This window comes from Triturus cristatus, chromosome 4_1, assembly GCF_964204655.1.
Source record: "Triturus cristatus chromosome 4_1, aTriCri1.1, whole genome shotgun sequence".
Classification (NCBI taxonomy): Eukaryota; Metazoa; Chordata; class Amphibia; order Caudata; family Salamandridae; genus Triturus; species Triturus cristatus.
In genome coordinates, this window is record NC_140585.1 from 58,611,151 (window position 1) to 58,638,443 (window position 27,293).

Genomic DNA, 27,293 nt, shown 5'->3' on the forward strand with positions numbered 1-27,293 from the left:
AGTTCGTCAGGATTTGCTGTTGCTGTTGTTAGCGTGTTACAGAGTTGTTACAGAGTGCCATAGCTGTTTGCCCGAGACGGGTTCACCTTCTCTTAATAAATAGGTAAGTGGTCCCCGCTTCCTCCTGATGCAGTGCCCCTATAGGCCGCTACTTGCTCACATTGGATGCTTCGTATTTGTTGTCATGCTCTGCTGGTACATAATATGCACAGTTCTCACAGCATGTCGCAACTTGGACAATAACAGCAGAACATTGGAATTCTCTATAGGAGGGTGACACAGGCAGTGGACGTGTGCCAAATAGGTGCACGGCTTTCCCTCTTGCAAATCCTGCTAGTTCTACAGTGGTAACTTTTTACTGCATGAAACCGTTGGTGCTACCAGTACCAGGGGTCTCCAACCTTTTCTGTAGAGAGAGCTACTTCTGATCAGTAAAATCATTGTGAGCTACTGAAGGCCGAGCAACTGGTGCATTGTTCCCAGAGTCCCCCCTAGCACCTCCTAATAAAGTACCACTTGCAAGTGGTCCCTCGGCACAAACCGGAGCCAGGAACCAATTTTACATTTCTCTTATTATTTTATTACAATTTATAATGCTTCCAGTGAGGGTTTTTAGGCGCTGTCCATAGGCCAAAGTCGATAGGAGATTAAGTCATTTGCCCAGAATCGGGGGATGTCAAGCCTACGCCGAGACTTGAACCTGGATCCCCAGCTTCGAAGTCGGCAGCTCTGGCCCTTACGCCACACCCTCTCAGTCATTCAAATTCAATGAAAAGAAATGTAAAATAATGTTCCTGGCTCCGGTTTGTGGCCAGGAATGACTCAGACTACTTTATGTATTTAAAAATAAAAGATCCCTGTGAAACGCAGCTTTAATTTACATGATCAGGCCTCGAAAAATTAAAAAATACAGGTCTAGTGACCTGAATACTCTACTGAGAATCTAGAGTGCAGCTAACAATTCAACAACACACACGCCGCAGCTGGCGCGTGGGGGTTTCTGAGATGGGATCTTGCGAGAGGGATGGTATAGGAACACCCGAAACAACACTGTATGCTCATGTTTCCAGCTATCTCCGGACACGGAGTCGTGAACATGCACTACCCGCTTCCCTACCAGTCAGCCCGCACTGCCAAAAGAACAAGTATTTAAGTGACCTTTCCTGAGATAACAGTATAATTTTTCTTTTAGTTTTATATAGCGCAAACTCGACCCGAAGGTATCAGAGCTCTTTACATGAGCACCAGTTGCGTTACAGACGGACACATTCATTTTGTTAGGCATGGAGAGATTAACTGATTTGCCCAGAATCACAGGATGTTGAGCATCTCTGCCGAGACTCAAACCCGGTTCCCCAGCTTCGAGGTTGACGGCTCTAGCTGTTAGGCTACATCCCGTCCCCTAATTATATCGCACACCGGAATTGTGAACCTGCCACTATTGTTTAAGATGTGGAAGCTGGAGCTGGTTCCAGGGTTGTGCAGGTGCCATCTAATATAAAAGTTATTAGTTAATGGGTGCTCTTGTTGGTTATTCATTTTGGATAGCACCCAGGAGGTCATGCTGCAGGGTGCTGAAGAGGAACCCCCCATCATGTCACTTGACTCTGAAGAGAACGGCACACTGCACTGACGGAAACTCACCAGCACAAACATGCAGACAAAAGGGCTTTTTTAAGTGTATTAATGTTTACTTTAGACTTTTAGTTACCTGAAAACACGGAGGGGCTGCATGCGTGTCAAGCTATACCATTTCCAGAGAATGGCTTGGTGGAGCGGGGGCTCAGCCAGCTTCTGAAGCAGCTGATGCACGTCTGTTTCTAGAGAAAGCTTCACATCCACAGGCGCCGCACTAGCAAATCAGCTGATGCACTTCTGTTTCCAGATAAAGCTTCTCATCCACAGGCGCCGCACTAGCAAAGCAGCTGCTGCACTTCTGTTTCTAGAGAAAGCTTCACATCCACAGGCGCCGCACTAGCAAAGCAGCTGATGCACTTCTGTTTCTAGAGAAAGCTTCACATCCGCAGGCGCCGCACTAGCAAAGCAGCTGATGCACTTCTGTTTCTAGAGAAAGCTTCACATCCACAGGCGCCGCACTAGCAAAGCAGCTGATGCACTTCTGTTTCTAGAGAAAGCTTCACATCCACAGGCGTCGCACTAGTAAAGCAGCTGATGCACTTCTGTTTCCAGAGAAAGCTTCACATCCACAGGCGCCGCACTAGCAAAGCAGCTGATGCACTTCTGTTTCTTGAGAAAGCTTCACATCCACAGGCGCCGCACTAGCAAAGCAGCAGATGCACTTCTGTTTCTAGAGAAAGCTTCACATCCACAGGCGCCGCACTAGCAAAACAGCTGATGCACTACTGTTTCTAGAGAAAGCTTCACATCCACAGGCGCCGCACTAGCAAAGCAGCTGATGCACTTCTGTTTCTAGAGAAAGCTTCACATCCACAGGCGCCGCACTAGCAAAGCAGCTGATGCACTTCTGTTTCTAGAGAAATCTTCACATCCACAGGCGCCACACTAGCAAAGCAGCTGATGCACTTCTGTTTCTAGAGAAAGCTTCACATCCACAGGCGCCGCACTAGCAAAGCAGCTGATGCACTTCTGTTTCTTGAGAAAGCTTCACATCCACAGGCGCCGCACTAGCAAAGCAGCTGATGCACTTCTGTTTCTAAAGAAAGCTTCACATCCACAGGCGCCACACTAGCAAAGCAGCTGATGCACTTCTGTTTCTAGAGAAAGCTTCACATCCACAGGCGCCGCACTAGCAAAGCAGCTGATGCACTTCTGTTTCTAGAGAAAGCTTCACATCCACAGGCGCCGCACTAGCAAAGCAGCTGATGCACTTCTGTTTCTAGAGAAATCTTCACATCCACAGGCGCCACACTAGCAAAGCAGCTGATGCACTTCTGTTTCTAGAGAAAGCTTCACATCCACAGGCGCCGCACTAGCAAAGCAGCTGATGCACTTCTGTTTCTAGAGAAATCTTCACATCCACAGGCGCCGCACTAGCAAAGCAGCTGATGCACTTCTGTTTCTAGAGAAATCTTCACATCCACAGGCGCCGCACTAGCAAAGCAGCTGATGCACTTCTGTTTCTAGAGAAAGCTTCACATCCCCAGGCACCGCACTAGCAAAGCAGCTGATGCACTTCTGTTTCTAGAGAAAGCTTCACATCCTCAGGCGCCGCACTAGCAAAGCAGCTGATGCACTTTTGTTTCTAGTGAAAGCTTCACATCCACAGGTGCCGCACTAGCAAAGCAGCTGATGCACTTCTGTTTCTAGAGAAAGCTTCACATCCACAGGCGCCGCACTAGCAAAGCAGCTGATGCACTTCTGTTTCTAAAGAAAGCTTCACATCCACAGGCGCCGCACTAGCAAAGCAGCTGATGCACTTCTGTTTCTAAAGAAAGCTTCACATCCACAGGCTCCGCACTAGCAAAGCAGCTGATGCACGTCTGTTTCTAGAGAAAGCTTCACATCCACAGGCGCCGCACTAGAAAATCAGCTGATGCACTTCTGTTTCTAGAGAAAGCTTCACATCCACAGGCGCCGCACTAGAAAATCAGCTGATGCACTTCTGTTTCTAGAGAAAGCTTCACATCCACAGGCGCCGCACTAGCAAAGCAGCTGATGCACTTCTGTTTCTAAAGAAAGCTTCACATCCACAGGCTCCGCACTAGCAAAGCAGCTGATGCACGTCTGTTTCTAGAGAAAGCTTCACATCCACAGGCGCCGCACTAGAAAATCAGCTGATGCACTTCTGTTTCTAGAGAAAGCTTCACATCCACAGGCGCCGCACTAGCAATGCAGCTGATGCACTTCTGTTTCTAGAGAAAGCTTCACATCCACAGGCGCCGCACTAGCAAATCAGCTGATGCACTTCTGTTTCTAGAGAAAGCTTCACATCCTCAGGCGCCGCACTAGCAAAGCAGCTGATGCACTTCTGTTTCTAGAGAAAGCTTCACATCCTCAGGCGCCGCACTAGCAAAGCAGCTGATGCACTTCTGTTTCTAGAGAAAGTTTCAAATCCACAGGCGCCGCACTAGCAAAGCAGCTGATGCACTTCTGTTTCTAGAGAAAGCTTCACATCCACAGGCGCCGCACTAGCAAAGCAGCTGATGCACTTCTATTTCTAGAGAAAGCTTCACATCCACAGGCGCCGTACTAGCAATGCAGCTGATGCACTTCTGTTTCTAGGGAAAGCTGCACATCCACAGGCGTCGCACTAGTAAAGCAGCTGATGCACTTCTGTTTCTAGAGAAAGCTTCACATCCACAGGCGCCGCACTAGTAAAGCAGCTGATGTACTTCTATTTCTAGAGAAAGCTTCACATCCACAGGCGCCGCACTAGCAATGCAGCTGATGCACTTCTGTTTCTAGAGAAATCTTCACATCCATAGGCGCCGCACTAGGAATGCAGCTGATGCACTTCTGTTTCAAGAGAAAGCTTCACACCCACAGGTTTCACACTAGCAAAGCAGCTGATGCACTTCTGTTTCTAGAGAAAGCTTCTCATCCACAGGCACCGCACTAGCAAACCTACATTATTCAAGTGCTGCAGACAGAGTCGCTGCATGCAGGGGTGGGCAGAGGAAGTGCACACACATCCAAGACTGCATATCCCGCCTTGTATCAGCCAATGGGTGTGCCAGTAGCAGTGGTTTTCACAGGTGCCTGCCCATGCCGACAATTGCCTCCAGTGTGCCAGTAGCAGTGGTTTTCACAGGTGCCTGCCCATGCCAACAATTGCCTCCGGTGCACCACAGCAGTGGTTTTCACAGGTGCCTGCCCATGCCGACAATTGCCTCCAGTGTGCCAGTAGCAGTGGTTTTCACAGGGGCCTGCCCATGCCGACAATTGCTTCCAGTGTGCCAGTAGCAGTGGTTTTCACAGGTGCCTGCCCATGCCGACAATTGTCTCCAGTGTGGCAGTAGCAGTGGTTTTCACAGGTGCTTGCCCATGCTGACAATTGTCTCCACTGTGGCAGTAGCAGTGGTTTTCACAGGTGCCTGCCCATGCACACAATTGCCTCCAGTGTGCCAGTAGCAGTGGTTTTCACAGGTGCCTGCCCATACCAACAATTGCCTCCAGTGTGCCAGTAGCAGTGGTTTTCACAGGTGCTTGCCCATGCCGACAATTGTCTCCACTGTGGCAGTAGCAGTGGTTTTCACAGGAGCCTGCCCATGCCGACGATTCACTCCAGTGTGCCAGTAGCAGTGGTTTTCACACGTGCCTGCCCATGCTGACACTTGCCTCCAGTGTGCCAGTAGCAGTGGTTTTCACAGGTGCTTCTCATGCCAACAATTGGCTCCAGTGTTCCAGCAGTAGAAGTTTTATATGGGTCCCTCTATAAGCCAAAAATTACCTTCAGTATGTAAGGGCCAATGGCAGACTAGCAAGCATTACATCATATTCTCACTCGCATTTACTCAGCCACACTCAATCATTCATTCTCACTTAGTCTACCTCACTCTCACTCATTTTTACTCTGACTCCAACATACTTACTCATACTCACTTGCTCTAACTGTCATTCTCACACAATCTGTATTACTCATTCTCCTTCATTCACACTCACTCCAACTCCTACTCACTCATACTTTTTCACTTGTGCACTCACTCTTATTGTCACTCATTCTGACTCTCATGCTCACTGCCACTCATTCTCACTTATTCTCACTCACTACCTTTTAGTGGCTCTCACACACTACCTGTCACTGACACTCACTTGAACTTACAAACACTCATGCTCACACGTACAAACACACTCACAAACAGACAACCACACTCCGATCCCCAAGCACGTACCCTACATACATTTCAAAGCATTTTTTTCTTTAAGACATCTGCTACAGAAGTTCTCATTCTAGATCCTCGTGCCCCATTTTTACTACACTAACAGTGAATAATAATCTATTATTCACTATTAGTTTAATATAAAATTGGTTGAAAACAAAGGCGGAGCACGACTCCCATAAAGGCGAGCTTCCACTGTGTTTTAGGTACTCATTTTGCTACCTCTGAAGCCAGAAGTCGCACAAGCAGTGCCAGGGGTCACAAGGGGCAAGACAGGAGTCACAGCTGTGACCTCTGACAATCCCTAAATGATGCCCTTGCTTGTGACCCTGTTGCGAACATCATACAATGTGTCAAGTGACTCCATTCAGAATATCAGAATGTGCTGTGTTTTTGTGACCCCATTCAGAATTACACTGTGCTATGTCATCACCATTCGGAATATCAGTTTGTTATATCATGTGACCTCATTCAGAATCCCTCATTCTGTGCTTAGTCATGCGATACCCCAGAATGTGCTGTGTCATGTGACCCCAGTCACTGTTTTTTAACCATAGATAGAAGTGTGTCACTCCTAAAAATACCGCCATAACTTTAACATCTCGTGTGGAAACTGATTTCACTGTGTTTGTTTCTCTGTTTTGCAGGATGTCAGAAGCACCCTAAGCAGGTAAGGCTGGTTTATTATCCTCCTGTCAGTGTGTAAGGAGCAGGTCTCAATGCTGCTGTGTGTAAACACCACTACTGAGCTCACACAAAGTGTCAGGAAACTTTCCGATCCTCATAAAATCACTTCGCATTCTGAAAAATACCTTTAAGTCCACAAACTCTCCTGAAAACTTAATTTCTCAGTAAACTCAACTATGTCAACAGAAAACTCTTAAATTTTCATAAATCTCTGCAAGTTGTCAGAAGACTCCTGTGAGTCCTAAAATAATTGCAACAAAAATGAGTTGCTGTCCTCACTAAACCTATTTGCATCTTTAAAGCTTAACTGAAGTCCTAAGAAAAGTAACCTGAACACACAGAAAACGGAAGCACATTCTGGAAAGATCTCTTTACGTTTTACTCAAATCAGAGTTGTGCAAAAACTAAGTCAAAATGTCCTAACTATACAGACACAAATGGTGGCTACGCTCACAACAACTGCAGATCCAATTTCCAGCACTATTGTTATGGATGTTAGAACATATACATATATCTTCATGTGGGGTAGAGGTGCCACCATGGCACTGCAGACACCCTGGAACCTAGGGTGTTCACCTGCTTAGGACAATGTCCTTGGCAACAAATACAAAAAATAATAAGTCTAGAGCACACATAGAAAGTCCATTTAATAAAGAAAGCAGTCCTAATGTGAAGTCCATCAAATTATTTGCCCTTTTTTGTGAAGTTATCTTATTCCATTTGTACTTTCCACAATCTTTGGTTTATATACAAGCAGGAACAGCCACTATTTGGTCTATACGAGCAAAAGCAGCCGACCCATGTTTCGTCCGTTGGACCCTTTTAAGGCTGCAGAAACTATACATACATTGGTATGGAACATCATCTCTCATGAAATCTTTTACGTAAAATTCATATGTGTCAACCTCATATAGCAGTGATGAGGCGTTGGAAAATAGTGACATGAAATTATATATGCCGGTCACAACGCAATGAGGATATTGTGTAAAAATGCATTATAGCATCAGCTCACCCAAAGCCATAAAAAGCGGTACCCATGATAGGTGATGTTGACCGAAAGAAGAGAAACCATGGGGGCCACAGGGAATGCCAGTATATATTATAATACAAGTCACAAACTAGATTTTGCATGCATTGTGCTCTCTAAGATACAAAGAAATATGTGTATTTGGTGTTCCTTTTTGCATCCAAGGAAAGAATATATATTGGTAGTGAGATTTAATAAGAATATAGAATACCTGAACGCTCTGTAGAAAGGAAAATGTCCAAAAGTAGTCCGATAGATACAGAGAAGATCTTGTCGGAATCTATTTAAAATATATATAAAACTGCATGTATATGCAACCATGCTGAGGAAAATATAGAATTGTGCAGAAAAGTAAAAAATAAGTACACCGTAAGGAGAGCAAAGTCTCCTGAGTAGTAAAAAGGGAAGTGCAAATAACAACATATAAAAGTAGACCAGTTTAGAATGAAAACTGGTCACCCAGGTGAAACGAGGGAAGTGATTCCATGTGTAGCGGAATACAATGAAAAGGGCCAATGTACGAATAGTTGTCTAGTGACTTTCCTGATGGAGTATATAATTCAATTTCTAGGGCCTTGAAAAAGTCACTCTTGTCACGGCTTTAAGCAAGCAGATATTCCGGCCATTCAATAGGTTGTGTATGAGTATGTAGCATCCTGTCACATGCGCAACCCGGCCACTCAGCTGAAACAAGAGCCCCAAGCCACCCATATGGTTACCTCTCTGGCATAGGATGAATAAGTGGATGAGTAAAGCTGTCCCCTCCATTTTTTGTGGAGTTTCTGGGCTTCTGTCTCCAACATATGTGTCTCTCGGAGGAGAGCTATATGAACTCCAATCCTCCTAAGACAGATGCGTGTTCTATACTGTTTCACTAAGGAGTTTAGACCCCTCACATTACATGTGGCAAATGTAAAATTTCACCCATCTTGTAACATCCCACCCCCCTCACTCTCCTCCTCCGCAGACACACCTCCCCACACCATTCCCAAATCCCCGCCACCCTCAGACACACAACTGATGCTTCAACAACGATAATAACCCCAAACCATATGCGACTCCCATTATAACACCCGGGTAAACACCTTTCAACTTAGCTAGTGTCCTCCCACACATAATGCTACTCCCACCCACCCAAAAACAGTCTCAATTGAACTACAGTGTGTGTACAATCCCTCTATTGGGTATAAACTGGTATTATATCTTAGGGGCAGAATACAGTCAGATCTCACCGCAGGAGGGCGGCTCAATCAGCAGTTCCGCTCCCTAATACCCTGAGGTTCTCCCACTGGTAGTCAGGTAATCAGTCACACCACAGAAAAGTAGAAAAGGGAGAAGGTATGGGAGAAAAACAAGAAGTAAAGTATATTAGAGCAAGGGAAAAAGGGAGGGTTGGCCGCTTGGTGGGTGAAAGACCTGGGACCTCTATCAGTGCCACCACTTTATCTTATCACACCTCACTTAAAGTCCGTACAACAATGACCGAGTGTCCCGGGGGAGCCTCAACAAACAGACTTATCAGTCCCGTCGTACTACTGGGTGGCATTCCCCCTCCAGCCCTCCACATACTTGTCACGCCAAGGGCAAGTGCAACATCATTCAACAGCACCTGTAGTGCGGTCTATAAATATGTGTTCATATTCGACCATCTGCTCGCTCGGGTGTTCGTGAGTTCCCAACAGATCCGATTCTGTGCTTGAGGAAGCAGCAGAAGTAACTGGCTCAACTAAGGCCCTGGCTGCTTCTCATTCCTGTCATTGTTTTGCTAGGTCCAGAGTACCATCAGTTTGCACCACCGTTCTCGCAGCAGATCTGGAATGGCGTCTACGTAGGTTTTGTCTCCTTGGAGTAGCAGACGGGCCTTCTTTCTGCCACAATGAATCCCGAGCCCGTCCCGTAGATGTCGAAGGCTGACATTCAGCACTATGGACCTCCAGCTAGTCCCAAGTGTTCTCTGGCATTGTGATAAAATGGGAACGTCCATCCCGCAGCACCTTCAGTTTGGCAGGATAAGGCAACATATACTTCAAGCCAATCATTCTAAGCTTTTGTTTGACACTACTAAAGGACTGCCATTGCAATTAGACAGCTCTTGTGTAGTCTGAGAATATTTGTATACTGCTATTTACAAATATCAGGTCTCCATGGCTCCGAACCCCTCATAGTAGTTTATCCCGTTCTCTGTAGTTGAGAAATTTCCCTATTATGCTTCGGGGTCGAGCTCCTGGTTGCGGCGGTGGGACCAATGACTTGTGGGCCCTTTCCACCACAAATGATAGTGTCACGTTGGTGAGTGCCGTCTTGATCCAGTCTTCCATGAAGGTCTCTGGGACGTTACCCTCGGCGCCCTCGATGAATCCCATAAATCATAGGTTACATCTGCGGGACCAGCCCTCCATATATTCCATCCGTGCCTCAATCGACTCAAGCAGAATGCCTGGGCGGCCACTGTCACCTTCAGTGTGGAGATCTCCCCCCGCACTTCCGTGACCTGTGTCTCCGTTTCCACTAATCACTCCGCTACCGTGCAAAGGTTGGTGCGGAGGAGGTTCATGTCTATGGCCATGGCTTTGGTTTTGGCCCAAGGCTTCAGTTGCTGCCAGAATCTGGGCCCCCGAGGGCTCCATTGCAGGTTGTCGCCTCTTCAAGAGACTGTGATGTGGTGGTACGCTCTCCCTGTACCGTGAACTGGTCAATCTTTGTCTGCTTGCTGCCCCTGCGCAGTTTGTCCTTACCCATGCTACCTTGAGGACCTGCAACTTTCTCTCCCTCAATACCTCCAGGATTTCTGGTGGAAGCGCTGCAGTTGTGGTCGCTCCCCACACCTTGTGTGTCTAGAATGAATGCCACCAGTGGTGCCAGTCCAATTCTCCACGGTAAGCTGTGTGAGGGACTCCAGGAGTAGCAGCGGGGTGCAGCAGCACAGAGGATACAGAGTTCCCACCTCCTGGTGTCACCTACATTTGTGATTCAAATCCAGGGTCCGGTGTTCAGATGCCTGTGCAGGGATCGCACGAGGCAGTCATGTGGCTGTGGAGGCCATGCTCCTAGTTCAGAGCTAGTTACCAGCGAAAATCCTACAGGAGGAGAATGTCAGGATCAATGGCAGGTTGCAAGTCACACAGCCCACTCACCAGTCAATGGGACCGGCCACCAAGAGTGTGGGTTCACGTCCAGTCCAGTCCAGTTCACTTCCACGCTGCCAAGGCTGACTGCTAGTCTCCTCTCGCTCCTCTGCATGACCCTCAATACCGGGGTGGGGCGAATAAACAATTGCTGGCAGCCTCTCACTTGTGTGTGCAGCCGCATTTATTATACCCTCCAGGCATACCCCTGCCCAGCACCCGGGGGTGGTCCACAGAAAAGCTCCACCTCAAGCACCATGAGTCCACCAGGGCCACCACCGGATCCGTCCCCAGCATCCTACCAAAGAGCCCCTTGCATCAACCAGGGCGCACCGTTGTCGCGGCTTATCTCCACCACGTGTAGGAGTGCCTGCAGTGTCCAGGGGATCAGCGGTCACAGTCTCTCTTGCACTCGTGCTCAGGAGGGGGGTAAATCAGTGCAGCCACCATGTTGGGGGGTCTCCAAGAGCGGATGCGTGCCGGGGCTCCGTTATAGGCTGCAGGTTCTGTCAGCACCACTATTGGGGTGTCAGCCATCCCGCTTTACCACCCGCACTCCGTTCACCTCCTTGCGGCAGCTCCCCAGGTCCGCCCCACAGCTTCGGCAGGCCACCTGGTCTCCAGCAGAGAGATAGTGACTTGTAGGCCTCTCCTCGGTTTGTGCATCAGCGCGTTGCAGACAGCTCCGGGGGTGTCACTATTTCCATGCCCCCTGGCGTCACCCTATCCGGAGATCAGTTTCAAGATTTTCAGAGTCGAGGGGGAGGTAGGAGCATGGAGTATGTCTGTATATGGGCTGGAGCTCTCTTTTAGTGCTGCCGCCCTGCCATCTTATTGGCCACGCCCCCCAATCTTATCTATCATTAATAAAATGAATGGATACACCATAGGCTAAACGAACAGCTAGATCCTATGGATGCCGGAGCCAAAGATGAAAAGAAGAATCCTAAGAAGTAACAGTGCCTAGAGGTTACAGCGTATAGTGACATGACTTCTCCTCTCTGTAGAGGTAGTATGGGGCACTAATCATCTACTGAGGCCGATTTGCGCTCCAAGTCCAGTCTACTGGCATCTCTTACAGATCTGAGCCTTTCTGATACCTTTGGTGAGTCGGGAGTAATCGATTTCTTACAGATTTCCGTTCTTGCTAGCGATATCAGAAAAAATATCAGTGAGGCCTGATCCAAGTTTAACTCATCCCAGTACGGGCACAAGTCCATCCCAAACCGGATCAGGCAGGGGCTTACCTTAACTTCGCAGCCAATAATTTCTTGAAACACCTGACTTACATACCACCAGAAGAAGGCAAATAACGGGCAGTCCACGAACATGCGTATATCATCCGCCTCTGTGTCACCGCACTTCTAATATTTTGATGGTTCCTATGTGATCTTAGCCAACTTCGTTGGTGACCAATAAGGTCTATGGAGAGTAAACAAATGATTCTTTTTTAGTGGTACTGGTTTGATCAGAGTGTATAACAGATTTAAAGATACTCGCTATAATTGCTCTTTAGCCAGCGTCAGAGGATCCTTTTCCCAGTGCAGGTATGGGACTCCCATTTTTTCATCTGTTGCAGAAATGAATACCCAATACCACTGGGAAACCCCTTTTTTAGGTTGTTACTTAGCCCTCACACACTTGAGAAAATCCTCCTGCACCGAACCGCTCACCTCTGACTACGTTTGGGATGACCACTAACAACAAAGCTGCAGGCATTTAAATTTTGAAAGCCCCACTTCAAAAGTTTAGAGAGCGCTTGTCATGTCACTCCAGGTGGAAAGGTTGCCATGTTGGAGAGGGTAACTAAGTTTATCTTTAAGTCACTTGGGGGTTCGAGGAGAGCCCCAAATTGGTGCCAGCTCCGCATGGTAATCTATCCAGAGAATTCTCCTAAAGGGTTCCCACACCCTCAGGAATGTTAAGAGTACCATTAACCTACCTTGTTTAAAAACGTTGGGTCCCCAAACTTAAACAAAAAACGTTTTCAGGCTTAAATGCTTCAACATAGGTCTACACAATTGACCCATGTGACAATTATCTAGCTCTCCAGCCAAGAGTGGGAATTCTTGAACTGGAAAGGATAACAACAGACTTGAAAACCTGGAAGAGCGAGCCCCCCTTGCTTCAGTCTCATCCAGACCTTCTTTCATGAGATCCTGGCTCCCCTGGATGCCCATATGAAGCAACTGACCCTCCCTTGCTTCAGTCTCCTCCGGAGCTTCTTTCATGAGATCCTGGCTCCCCTGGATGCCCATATGAAGCTGCTGACCCTCCCTTGCTTCAGTCTTCTTCTTTTATGAGATCCTGGCTCCCCTGGATGTCCATATAAAGCTGCAGACCCTCCCTTGCTTCAGTCTCCTCCGAAGCTCCTTTCATGAGATCCTGGCTCCCCTGGATGCCCATATAAAGCTGCTGACCCGCCCTTGCTTCAGTCTCCGGAGCTTCTCTCATGAGATCCTGGCTCCCCTGGATGCCCATATGAAGCAGCTGACCCTCCCTTGCTTCAGTCTCCTCCGGAGCTTCTTTCATGAGATCCTGGCTCCCCTGGATGCCCATATGAAGCTGCTGACCTTCCCTTGCTTCAGTCTCCTCCTTCTTTCATGCGATCCTGGCTCCCCTGAATGCTCATATAAAGCTGATGACCCTCCCTTGCAATTTCTGCAAAAGCTTTTTGGGGAAAGGAAGTGGTTTAGTGTTAAACAAGACAATCACCATCGGAAGAACCAGCATTTTTATGGTGTTCACCTCACATAGATACCGAGGGGCAGATTTTTCCTCTATCTTGTAAGGCGAGCATCTATATCACGGTGTTGCTTGAACATGAAATATCTTTGAAAACCCTTTGGCAAAACAGGAACAGTTTGTTTAATTTAACATAGCGGCCGGGAAAACAGTAACAGGCACAGGGTCTGAGGAATGTCTCAAATTACAATCAATCTGTAGCGTTCTTATATACAATTCATTATAGGCAATAAAATGTTTCTGGAGATCCTTTTAGGCAGAGGAATGTAAGTTGCTCCCTCTAGATTCATAAATTAATGTTCGAGGCATATGAGCTGCAGATTATACACTGTGCATAGATCGCCATCTGGTGTTGGGCCCGGATGTTTGCAGTTTGTTTTTCCTCTTGGAAAGTCTTTGGGAGTCACGAGGTCGGTGACTCCTCCTCTGGTTAGTATTGCGCATGGGCTTCGGCTCCATCCTCAGATTGTTTTTTTCAGCCATCGGGCTCGGATGTAAAACTTCGCGCTCCGGTTCCGAACTTCCCAGTTCACCGATCGACGCACAAATCCTCGCTCATTGAGCTTCTTCAAAGACATAAATCATCTTATTCATCTTCTCTTCGGCACTTCTTCGATTCCGGTGGTCAACGGCGGCCTTCGGGCCTATTCCGGCTCCGGTCTCGGCTGATGGAAAGAACTCCCTTCAAGAAGTGCCCTCGATGTGGGTCCAAGTTTCCCCACACCGATCTCCATTAGGTGTGCAACCTCTGCCTCTCCCCAGAACACGAGCCCCGAGACTGTCCCGCCTGCAAGTCTTTTCGCTCAAAAAAGACCATTCGAGATCGACGGGCTAGAAGCAACATGGCGCACTCCCCGACCTCCGCTCCAGTCGACATCTACGGAGACGACATCGAAGCTCCGGGACAGCAGGACATCGAACAGGAGGACGACGACCTCGTCAGCGCTTCTGAGGCCGACGACTCAGATGTGGAGGACATCACCCCGGCGCAGCGGGTCGTGAGTACAATTCCCCCTCCCACGCCCACGCCGATACCGAAAAAGGCTTCGGTCACACCTTCGCCTCCGAGCCTAGGCAAGACCAAGGACACTGCTTCTCACACCCCACTTTCGGGCCCGGTAAAGAAGTCTTCTAAGCCTTCTGGCAGCTCGGGTTCGAGCCAGCCGGCCACCGGTGCCGACAAACACCCTTCGGCACCGAAGAAAAATCGTCTTCCACCTCCACACCGAACCCGGCACCGAAGTCTTCGGTGCCGAAACCGGCTCCTCTGGCGCCGACCAAACATCACAAGTCCCTCGGCACCGACACTCCCGTGCCGAAACCTTCTTCGGCACCGACCAAAAAAACGGAGGTTCCCAGGAAGCACGGCTTCGACAAACCTAAAAAGCCGCCGGCCCCGAAACCTTCGGCGCCGACCGAACAACCAGTGTCACAGGAGCTCTTCACACCGGATCCTTTGCAAAAAACCCTCACCAAGGATCCAAAGACTGGACACTTGACATTGTCTTCAAAAAAGAGACATTTGGACAAGCCGGCTCCACCTCCAAAGAGAAAGGACATTGCTATCTCTCCTTTCAGGGTGCCTTCCCCACCTCCTCTACCTCCTCCACCCTCTCCACCTCCACCCCTTCCACCTCATCGTTCCCCCACCATGTCTTCTGTCCCAGACGATTTGGGGGACCAGTACTATGATCCAGCAGATGTGCCACAAGATCCCACCCCTACTGGATCTCCAGACCCATGGGATGATTAGAACAATCCGGACATCCCAGATGTCCCACAGGATGACCTTTATCCATCTAGGCCATCCCCACCAGAGGATTCCCTGGGTTTTCACCACTTGTTACAATGGGCGGCACACTACCACGGGGTGGAGTTACATACCGACCCAGTGGAGGAGGACTTCCTCCTAGACACTTTTGACGATACACATAGGTCCACTGCCATTCTACCTATGTTAAAGGGCGTAATTAAACATGCCCCTGAGGTTTTTAAAGACCCAGTCAGGGCCAGGGTCCTAAACCCTCGGATAGAAAAGAAATACAAAGCCGCCCCTACAGACCCTTCTTACATTAAGGGCCCTGCAACATTAGATGCCCTAGTGGTATCTACAGCCAGGAAGCGCTCAAATTCTCAGGCCTCAGGCGAGGCGCCCCCACCTGACAAAGAGTCCAAGCTCCTAGATGCGTCAGGGAAGCGCACTGCGTCACAAGCGGGCAATATATGGCGTATTGCCAATACACAAGCACTGTTGGCCCGATACGACAGGGCGCACTATGATGAGCTAGAGACCATCATGCACCATCTCCCTGAAAAGTACAAGACTAGGGCTAATGAACTTATTCAAGAGGGAAAAACAATAACCAATACCTCGATACGATGTACCCTAGATGCAGCAGATACAGCCTCCAGGGCCATAAACACCAGTGTCCTTCTCCGTCGCCATGCCTGGCTCAGGGTTTCAGGGTTTAAACCAGAGGTTCAAGCCTCTATACTAAATCACCCATTCGACCAAGATCATCTATTTGGTCCTAAAGTAGATGAAGCCCTGGAAAAAATGAAAAAAGATACAGACACGGCAAAATCTATGGGAGCCCTACAAACACAGACTCCCAGGCGCTCCTTTCGCCGTTCTTCCTTTCGGGGCACGGGCAGAGGCTACTCCTCGGACAGTGCATCCACGTCATATAAATCCCCTCCTCAGTCTACCTTCACTAAGGGTTATCAAAGAGGCGGATACAGAGGCAATAATAATAAGGGCAGAGGCAAAACAAATACCGCCCGCTCTGCCGCACCTCCTGCCCAATGACTTTCTCCCGCTCCCTCCAGACCATTCCACTCCGGTCGGAGGCAGACTACGACATTTCCTTCACGTCTGGGAGACAATCACCTCAGACAGATGGGTGACACAAATTATTCAGTCAGGGTATTGCCTAGAATTAACATCTACACCCCCCAACATTCCACCCAGGCACCGCCCTATGTCGCAAGAACATACTGCGCTACTAACACAAGAGGTGAGCTCTCTCCTGCAAAAAAGGAGCAATAGAGCAGGTCCCCATAAATCAACAAAATTTAGGGGTCTACTCCCTGTACTTTCTAATTCCAAAGACAGACGAGACCCTACGACCTATCTTAGATCTCAGACCTCTAAACACTTACATTCATTCGGACCATTTTCACATGGTAACCCTCCCAACAGGTTATTCCACTTCTCTCCCAGAACGACTTTCTCACCACTCTGGACTTGAAAGACGCATACTTTCACATCCCAGTACACCAATCTCACAGAAAGTACCTCAGGTTTGTGGTAGACGGACAACACTACCAGTTCAAGGTGCTCCCATTCGGGGTAACAACAGCACCAAGCGTGTTCACCAAGTGCCTGGCAGTAGTGGCTGCACACTTCAGAAGACGGCACATTCACGTCTTCCCCTATCTGGACGATTGGCTGATAAAAGCCACATCCTGCCAACAATGTGTGTAACATACCGCCGCTACAGTCCAACTACTTCACCAGCTAGGCTTCACGATGATCCATCATAAATCCCACCTGGTACCATCACACACAAAACAATATCTCGGTGCCACCATAGATACCTCAAAGGCCATAGCCTATCCCAACCCTGCCAGGATTGCAAAAATACAAGCACTGCATCAAAAATTCCTATCCCAACACTCTCTCCCAGCAAGAGTGTTTATGCAGCTCATAGGGATGATGGCCTCTTGCATCTTTATAGTACCCCATGCAAGACTCCAAATGCGCCCACTCCAAGAGTGCTTGGCGCGACAGTGGAACCAGGCCCAGGGACAACTGACAGATCTGGTGTTGGTAGACGGTCGCACCCATCGCTCTCTGCAGTGGTGGAACACCACAAACCTTTCCAGAGGTCGACCGTTCCTGGACCCGGTCCCACAAATAATCCTAACGGCAGATGCATCGCTCTCCGGCTGGGGAGCTCATCTGTTACATCTCACAGCACAGGGCACATGGACGCCGCAACAGAAGTTACTCCACATAAATCATCTGGAGTTACTGGCGATCTTCCTCGCCCTAAAATCCTTCCAGGCGCAGATTTCAGGCAAGGCAGTCCTTATTCGCACAGACAACATGACTGCCATGTACTACATTCAAAAACAGGGGGGCACACACTCTCCACAGCTCTCTCAGTTAGCACAGAGCATATGGAGGTGGGCGATTCCACAAAAGATGTTTCTCCTAGCCCAGCACGTCCCAGGAGTCCAAAACACCGTGGCAGATCTGCTGAGCAGACAGACACAGCAAATCCACGAGTGGGAACTTCACCCACAGGTTCTTCACCCGTTCTTTCAGAAGTGGGGGCATCCACACATAGACCTATTCGCCACCCACGAAAACAAAAAATGCCCAAGCTTCGCCGCCAGATATCCACACCCATTGTCCGAAGGCAATGCGATATGGATGAACTGGTCAAACAAATTTGCATACGCTTTTCCACCTCTCCCACTAATTCCATTAGTGGTGCGGAAGCTACAGCAGCATTCCCTAACTCTGATCCTAGTAGCTCCAACATAGGCCAGACAACCGTGGTACACCACATTGCTGCAACTCTCAGTAGTACCACACCAAAAGCTACGCCTCTCACCATGCCTCCTAACCCAGAACCATGGAGAGATCAGGCACCCGGACCCAGCTCAACTCAACCTTGCGATCTGGCTCCTGAGGTCCTAGAATTTGGATACCTTAACCTTCCCCCTGATTGCATGAACATTATCAGGGAAGCTAGACGCCCTACTACTAGGGCGTGCTATGCAGCAAAGTGGAAAAGATTTGTTGTTTACTGCCACAACAACGCAATCAATCCCTTAAATGTATCCATACAACACATTATATGTCATTTACTCCATTTACAAAGGTGTAACCTAGCATATACCTCCATTCGGTTACACCTTGCTGCAATTGCTGCCTATTTACAAAACAGGCAGCACCTCTCACTTTTCAAAGTGCCTGCCATCAAAGCCTTTATGGAAGGCCTCAAACGAGTAATTCCACCCAGAGTGCCACCCTCACCTGTTTGGAACTTGAATATAGTCCTCACACGGTTAATGGGACCTCCTTTCGAACCATTACATAAGTGCGAGCTGCAATTCCTCACATGGAAGACAGCTTTCCTAGTGGCCATCACTTCCCTCAGAAGAGTTAGTGAAATACAAGCACTCACTATACAGGAACCTTTTCTTCAGATGCATCACAACAAGGTTGTACTCCGCACCAATCCCAAATTTCTACCCAAACTAACTTCTCCATTCCATCTAAACCAGTCGGTAGAATTGCCAGTCTTTTTCTCGCAACCCCAAACAGTTGCGGAAAGAGCCTTACACACACTGGATGTTAAAAGGGCTTTACTTTACTACATCCAGAGAACACAACCTTTCAGGAAAACCAAACAGCTATTTGTTTCCTTCTCCCCACCACACAAAGGCAACCCTATTTCCAAATCAGGGATAGCTAGGTGGATTGTAAAATGAATACAGATTTGCTACCACAAGGCAAAACGAACGCTATCGGTTCCCCCTAAAGCCCACTCTACAAGGAAGATAGGGGCTTCTATGGCTTTCCTAGGGAACATACCATTAGTTGACATCTGCAAAGCAGCGACATGGTCAACACCACACACCTTCACAAAACATTATTGTGTAGATGTACAAACCAAGCAACAAGCTAGTGTGGGCCAAGCTGTACTAAAAACACTGTTTCAGACAACTGCAACGGATGCCGGTGGTCGCCGCTAGGGTTGGGTACTGCTATATAATCTATGCACAGTGTATAATCTGCAGCTCATATGCCTCGAACGGAATATGCTACTTACCAGTATGCATCTGATCTTGGCATGTAGAGCTGCAGATCTATACACGCCCACCCGCCTCCCTGGCTACCTGTATCCGTTCCAGTCTTATCTTATTTAGATACAATACACATGGGTTTCTTTACTGTTACCACTACGCTCCATCTTTCCCTACTGGCGAAAAACAATCTGAGGATGGAGCCGAAGCCCATGCGCAATACTAACCAGAGGAGGAGTCACCGACCTCGTGACTCCCAAAGACTTTCCAAGAGGAAAAACAAACTGCAAACATCCGGGCCCAACACCAGATGGCGATCTATGCACAGTGTATAGATCTGCAGCTCTACATGCCAAGAACAGATGCATACTGGTAAGTAGCATATTCCTTTAATTGATAATCCAGGTGGGCCTCGACCTTGCAAGGACAAAATGCGGCCAGTGGTTAAAGTGTCCAGATGTCTTCCACGGGGGGCACGTGATCACTGTGTGTGCTGTGTTCTAATTTGCTCTATGTTCCTAACTCATGTGGCATCTGACTTTATGCTGTTTTTGGAGCGCGCGTACCACCCCCTCCAGCCATGCTTGCTTTATTGGGGCCAATCTCCCTTAACAATTGTAGTGTCTCTTCACTAATCTGTGGGATTGATCTCGGATGTCCAGTCCATGCATTTCTCTGCCGGCTACGTGCCACCCCACCTTTGGCCTGTCAATCAGTAACCTTGTGTCTAGGTCTCAGTGCTTGCCGGACTACGCATTTGCGAGTCAAGGTTGATGCGGCGTTGACATCAGGTGAATTTGTTAATAAGGACGCGATTTTGTTCACATAAATAAATCTATAATTTGTCATATTTTTCCTAATTAACAGTGGGATACCTGAGTTAAGTTTACATCCAATATTTCCTCCAAACTCTGAGTTACGATGATCCCAGGATTCCTAATCTGGTTTCTGGTTTGAAGCCCTACCTTCTCTTTAGCCCATGTCATAATCGCTGTCTTCCCCTTATTGATTAGATATCCTGAAAGACTCCCAGAATCTCTGGCATGCGTCTCAAGCTGTGGAAGAGAAAGCCCTGCTTTCGATGCATACAGAACTATGTCATCAGCATGCAGTGCTAGTCTGGTTGGTAACCCTGCAGCTTCAAAGGGAAGCATGGACTAATCCTGCCAAACCATCCGGGAAAAGGGCTCAATATATACACGGAACAGAATGGGCGACAAAGGACACTTCTGTCTAGTTCCCCTGGATATCTGAAACGAAGCTGTAAATTCGCCATCTAAAATCTTAGCTGCCGGCACCTTATATAGCATTTGTACAACTTCAGTAACATTGCTGCTGAAACCATAATCCTGCAATACCTCCCAAAGATAGACCCAATTAACCCTATCAAATGCTTTAGCAGCATCAATTCTTGCGATTGTCAACAGGAGATTAGAGGCCTCGGCCATATCATTCGCACCAATGTCATTGGGTTAATTCTTACAGCTTCCTTCCAGGCACAAACCACTTTTGATTGAAATGGATCAACTTTTGAAGGGCATCTGATAACCTCCTAGCCAAGATTCCTGTAATCATTTTGTAATCACAGTTCAACTAAGATATAGGTCTGTAGGAATCCACTAACCTAGCATCTTTACCCGGCTTAAGGATCATAACTACAGGTGTCTCATATTAGGAAGGTGAAATTTAACAGCCTTCCAGAGAGATCTCATTAAAATGAGATACCCTGAAACAGAAAGAGGATTCTAATGGGATCCCTCCTGGGCCTGCTGCTTTCCCTTTACTGAGCCTCCTAACCTGTTCCCCAATCTCTCCCTCTGTGATCCCGTCTGGGCCTGCTGCTTTCCCTTTACTGAGCCTCCCAACCTGTTCCCTTATCTCTCCCTCTGTGATCCCCTCTGGGCCTGCTGCTTTCCCGTGACTGAGTCTCCGAACCTGTTTCCTTATCTCTCCCTCTGTGATCCCCTCTGGGCTTGCTGCTTTCCCTTTACTGAGCCTCCGAACCTGTTCCCTTATCTCTCCCTCTGTGATCCCACCTGGGCCTATTGCTGCTTTCCCTTTACTGAGCCTCCTAACCTGTTCCCTTATGTCTCCCTCTGTGATCCCGCCAGGGCCTGCGGCTTTCCCTTTACTGAGACTCCTTACCTGTTCCCTTATCTCTCCCTCTGTGATCCCGTCTGGGCCTGCTGCTTTCCTTTTACTGAGCCTCCTAACCTGTTTGCCTCATCTCTCCCTCTGTGATCCCGCCTGGGCCTGCTGCTTTCCCTTTACTGAGCCTCCTAACCTGTTCCCTTATCTCTCCCTCTGTGATCCCGTCTGGGCCCGCTGCTGTCCCTTTACTGAGCCTCCGAACCTGTTCCCTTATCTCTCCCTCTGTGATCCCCTCTGGGCCTGCCGCTGCTTTCCCTTTACTGACCTCCTAACCTATTCCCTTATCTCTCCCTCTGTGATCCCATCAGGGCCGGCTGCTTTCCCTTTACTGAGCCTCCGAACCTGTTCCCTGATCTCTCCCTCTGTGATCCTTCCCCTACGGCCTAAAATCTGCTGGTCCGGAAGACGTGGGAGGTTTTGTTTTGCAATCAGTTTATCATTACTAAGTGGTCTGGGTTCAAATCTTCCTTATATATCCCACTTAGGCTCTTCAATATCTTAGTTGTAGAGAATGGTGACAAGGTTTACACCGGCAGGGATTGGATGTGACAATGTTGTGTTGTGGGTGCTGTCAGGAATTCACGTGGACCTCAGGTAAGAAGGTATTTATTAAGTATATACACGAGACCCCACCAGGAGCAGATGTAACCTGTTTTCCCCCCCTCTCACTCAGCCAACGGCCGCTCCTAGAAAACCCACAATGAGGCACTCCATAGCATCATATAAAGCACACTGGACTCACTGAGCCATCTGCCATAGAATACCCACATCCTGTCATAAGATGTTAAAGGTACTTTTGGATATCGTTAGAGCTTTGACTGTAGTGTATGAACAGTAACTCACACTGAGCTCTAGTCCGCAGGCGCTGCTCCTAATACTGAATCTTATTTCAACTACAGGTCCTATGTGATGTCCATCCTTTGTTCCTGTACCTGTCATTGTTCTTTAATACAAAGATGATGTGTTTGTTATTACAGGTGTAATAATGTGAAGATTCAGAGCCCAGAGGTGATGAAGAGTTATAAAGGTAAATACCATTGTGATGATTAGCTCTGAATATTACTGTTCATGAATATGATATGGTATGATATGGTGTGGTGTGCTATGGTGTGGTATGGTATGCACCTACACTGACCTATCACATACATCAACACTGACCTAGTGCATGCACCTACACTGACCTAGAGCATGCACCTACACTGACCTAGTGCATGCACCTACACTGACCTAGAGCATGCACCTACACTGACCTAGCGCATGCACCTACACTGACCTAGCACATACAGCTACACTGACCTAGCTCATGAACCAACACTGACCTAGCTCATGAACCTACTCTGACCTTACTTGTGACCCTACACTGACGTAGAGCATGCACCTACACTGACCTAGAGCATGCACCTACACTGACCTAGTGCATGCACCTACACTGACCTAGCACATGCACCTACACTGACCTAGAGCATGCACCTACACTGACCTAGCGCATGCACCTAGACTGACCTAGAGCATGCACCTACACTGACCTAGCGCATGCACCTACACTGACCTAGCGCATGCACCTACACTGACCTATCACATACATCAACACTGACCTAGTGCATGCACCTACACTGACCTAGAGCATGCACCTACACTGACCTAGAGCATGCACCTACACTGACCTAGTGCATGCACCTACACTGACCTAGAGCATGCACCTACACTGACCTAGAGCATGCACCTACACTGGCCTAGCTCATGCATCCACACTGACCTATCACATACATCTACACTGACCTAGTGCATTCACCTACACTGACCTACAGCATGAACCTACACTGACCTAGTGCATGCACCTACACTGACCTAGCACATACAGCTACACTGACCTAGCTCATGAACCAACACTGACCTAGCTCATGAACCTACTCTGACCTTACTTGTGACCCTACACTGACCTAGTGCATGCACCTACACTGACCTAGCGCATGAACCTACTCTGACCTCACTTGTGACCCTACACTGTCCTAGCTCATACATCTACACTGGCCTAGCGCATGCATCCACACTGACCTATCACATACATCTACACTGACCTAGTGCATGCACCTACACTGACCTAGAGCATGCATCTACACTGACCTAGAGCATGCATCCACACTGACCTATCACATACATCTACACTGACCTAGTGCATGCACCTACACTGACCTAGTGCATGCAACTACACTGACCTAGAGCATGCACTGACACTGACCTAACACATATGTCTACACTGACCTAGCGCATGCAGCTACACTGACCTAGCTCATAAACCAACACTGACCTAGCTCATGAACCTACCCTGACCTCGCTTGTGACCCTACACTGACCTAGCGCATGCAGATACTCTGAACTATTGCACGCACACAGTTTATAAGATCTACCCTCACAGTCTACGCTCACACCATGCACTCGTAGTTAGGCCAATCGCATCACGCACATATGCACTCATGCCATGTATGCACACACAACACCAGACAACAGTAGAGTACTGCTGCACTTTTATTTCTGCAGATAATTCTATTTGTCCTTTTCCTGCTACAATTTCTGTAATTTCAGCCAAAGTGGAATGTGTCACCTGTAATATCTGGTTGAGTGGAACTGCATGTGGTAATACTGCATGTGGTTATGCTGCACATGGCAATCATGCACGTGGGAATACTGCATGTGGTAATCCTGTATGTGGTAATACTGCATGTGGTTATGCTGCACATGGCAATCATGCACGTGAGAATACTGCATGTGGTAATCCTGTATGTGGTAATACTTCATGTGGTTATGTTGCACATGGCTATACTGTATGTGGTTATACTGCATGTGGTAATCCTGTATGTGGTAATACTGCATGTGGTTATGTGGTTATGCTGCACATGGCAGTCATGCACGTGGTAATACTGCATGTGGTAATCCTGTATGTGGTAATACTTCATGTGGTTATGCTGCACATGGCTATACTGCATGTGGTTATACTGCATGTGGTAATCCTGCATGTGGTAATACTGCATGTGGCTATGCTGCATGTGGTACTACTGCATGTGGCTATGCTGCATGTGGTTATACTGCATGTGGTAATCCTGCATGTGGCTATGCTGCATATGGTAATACTGCATGTGGCTATGCTGCATGTGGTTATACTGCATGTGGTTATGCTGCATGTGGTAATCCTGCATGTGGTAATCCTGCATGTGGTAATCCTGCATGTGGTAATACTACATGTGGTAATACTGCATGTGGTGATACTGTCACCTGGAATACCAGTTGGGCAGAAACTTCATTTTCTTGTCAAATTAATGTTGACACACAACTGGAAATAGGAATCTTTGGGCTGTGGCTTCTGACAGGGGGTTTTGCTCAGCCCTTGTAGTGTTTCTACAAGATACCTTACTCTCAAATATGTCTGTAAATAATCAGACACCCAAATTGTAATCTTGCTTTGTTCCCACCGTAGCTTTCTAACCCACAAATGATGTGCGGTGGTTTATTTCCCCAAATACTTGGAGTTTTAAATAAATGTATTGGGAAAACGTGAAAACAGTCCCACACAACACTGTAGTCTTGACTTCACTAGAGTTTAGCTCAGGCCTGGGACCGGCCCCTGCTGGAAGTTAATCAGATTAAATTGATCCTCTCTCCGGCTGCACTGACCTGAGGTATTAAGGTTTATTCCCTCTCAGACATTCCTAAGGCTAGACAGGGGCCCTGGGAACATGGACCTGAGATTGGACATCCCAAGAGATGGACCTCGGCTTTCCGGCCTTTACGTCACAACCAAATGTCTTTCGTCCACAGCACTTCTGATCAGAAACTTAACTGCGACCCCAGGATACTGGCTGAGGTCTAGTAGGAATAGGGAGGCGGCGTCTGTGGACAGCTAAAGCCAAAGGCAGTGTCTGCAAAGTCTGTGGGAATCTAAAAGACACGGGGACCACCAGCAAGATGTGCAGAGTGGTATCTGTGCATGAGTTTACCTGCTGTGGCCTTACACCTGGAATAACAACTGTATCTACACTCACTAATTCTACTAATGCCAACCAATCGAAGCATCCCTAAAGGGTGTCTACCTGGGTCACTAAACAAGTACAGTATACCTTCTAGTAGCTCTGTCATTCTGTACCATCTGATACTGTGTGCTCACTAGTATAGTATAGATTGTAGAAGCTAATTTACTCTGTACCATCTAATACAGTGTACTGACTAGCACAGTATACCTTCTAGTAGCTCTCCTACTCTGTACTATCTAATTTAGAGTACTGACTAGTACAGTATATTTTCAAGTAACTCTGTACCATCTAATGCAGCGTACTGACTAGTACTGTATACCTTGGAGTAGCTCTGTCACTCTGTACCATCTAATGAAGTCTACCGAGTAATACTGTATACCTTGGATTAGCTGTGTCACTCTGTACCATCTAATACAGTGCACTGCCTAGTACTGTATACCTTCTAGTGGCTCTGTTACTCTGTGCCATCTAATGCAGTGTACTGACTAGTACAGTATACCTTCTAGTAGCTCTCCTACTCTGTACTATCTAATTTAGAGTACTGACTAGTACAGAATACCTTGAGGTAGCCATCTTACTATGTACCATTGAATGCAGTCCATTGACTAGTACTGTATTCCTTCTAGTATCTGTGGTACTCTGTTCTCTCTAATACAATGTACTGACTAGTACAGTATAACTTGGTGTAGCTCCGTTACTCTTTGCCATTGAATGCAGTGCACTGACTAGTCCTTTATCCCTTCAGGTAGCCCTCCTACTCTGTGCCATCTAATGCAGTGTACTGATTAGTACAGTATACTTTCTTGTAGCTCTGTCACTCTTTATCATATAATGCAGTGTGCTGACTAGTACAGTACACCTTCTAGTAGCTCTCTTGCTCTGTATCATCTAACATTGAGTCCTGACTAGTACAGTATGCCTTGGAGTCACTCTGTTACTCTGTACCATCTAATACAGTGTACCGACTAGTACTGTATACCTTCTAGTACCTCTCTTACTCTGCACCATCTAACGCAGTGCGCTGATTAGTACAGTATACCTTCTAATAGCTCTGTCACTCTGTGTCATCCGATTCAGTGTACTGATTAATACATTACACCTTTGGGTAGGTCTGTCACTCCGTACCATCTAATACAATGTACTGAGTAGCACTGTATACCTTGGAATAGCTCTGTCACTCTATCATCTAATGCAGTGTACTGACTCTTACTTTATACCTTCTTTTAAAAAAAAAAAATCTTTATTCATTTTATTTTAAATACCTGTCGATCCACCCCCTCCCGGGACCCTCCAACCCCCACCTCAGACAGGTAAAACATCATTGCATCAAACATAATTAATCAAGTGTAGTGCAATACATGACATCATTTCATATTTAAAATACATATAAACTCCCAAGGATCTGTCAATCCGATACAATCCTGTTAAAGAGCAATTTGTGTGACGCCCATAAAAAATTCCTAAAGAGACATGTGCAGATTTCCCCTTACAATATAAACGCCATTATTCAGCCAGAAAAAAACCACAGGGGAAAATAAATAGACATACTCTGTCATGACCTGCGTTGACCTTGAATCCAAGTAATCAGGAGATCCCAGATTTTCATGCCTTTTCAGCGTAAGCGGCTCCCTTTCTGTCTATATATAGCTATTTCCAAACTAAACGTTGCTAATAATCTGGCTAGCCATTGTTGAAAAGCAGGTGACCTAGAGTCCAGCCAGGCGAAAGCAATACACATCCTTAAGACCGCCATAGATATAAAAATGAATTCATGACCCTTCCCCATTTGATTTGCTTCAGAAATCCCTAACAATATTACATCCTTTGACAATATTATTTCAGTTTTTTTAACACCTCCGATAAAAAATCTTATTTATCCTTGATTAATTTTTGCAATACGTTGCAAGAC

At 47.4% G+C, this 27,293-nt stretch overlaps 1 protein-coding gene across 2 annotated transcripts in view; it reads left to right on the plus strand.

The window, feature by feature from the left end:
- The window catches only part of LOC146839499 (E3 ubiquitin-protein ligase TRIM39-like), a 182,531-nt gene that overhangs the window by 78,069 nt on the left and 77,169 nt on the right, over positions 1–27,293 (plus strand). For both annotated transcript variants that reach the window (XM_085651541.1, XM_085651540.1), the window contains exons 4-5: positions 6,449–6,471; positions 22,337–22,386. In XM_085651541.1, coding sequence (XP_085507667.1) covers positions 6,449–6,471; positions 22,337–22,386 — 73 coding nt within the window. The remainder of the gene's footprint in view (positions 1–6,448; positions 6,472–22,336; positions 22,387–27,293) is intronic.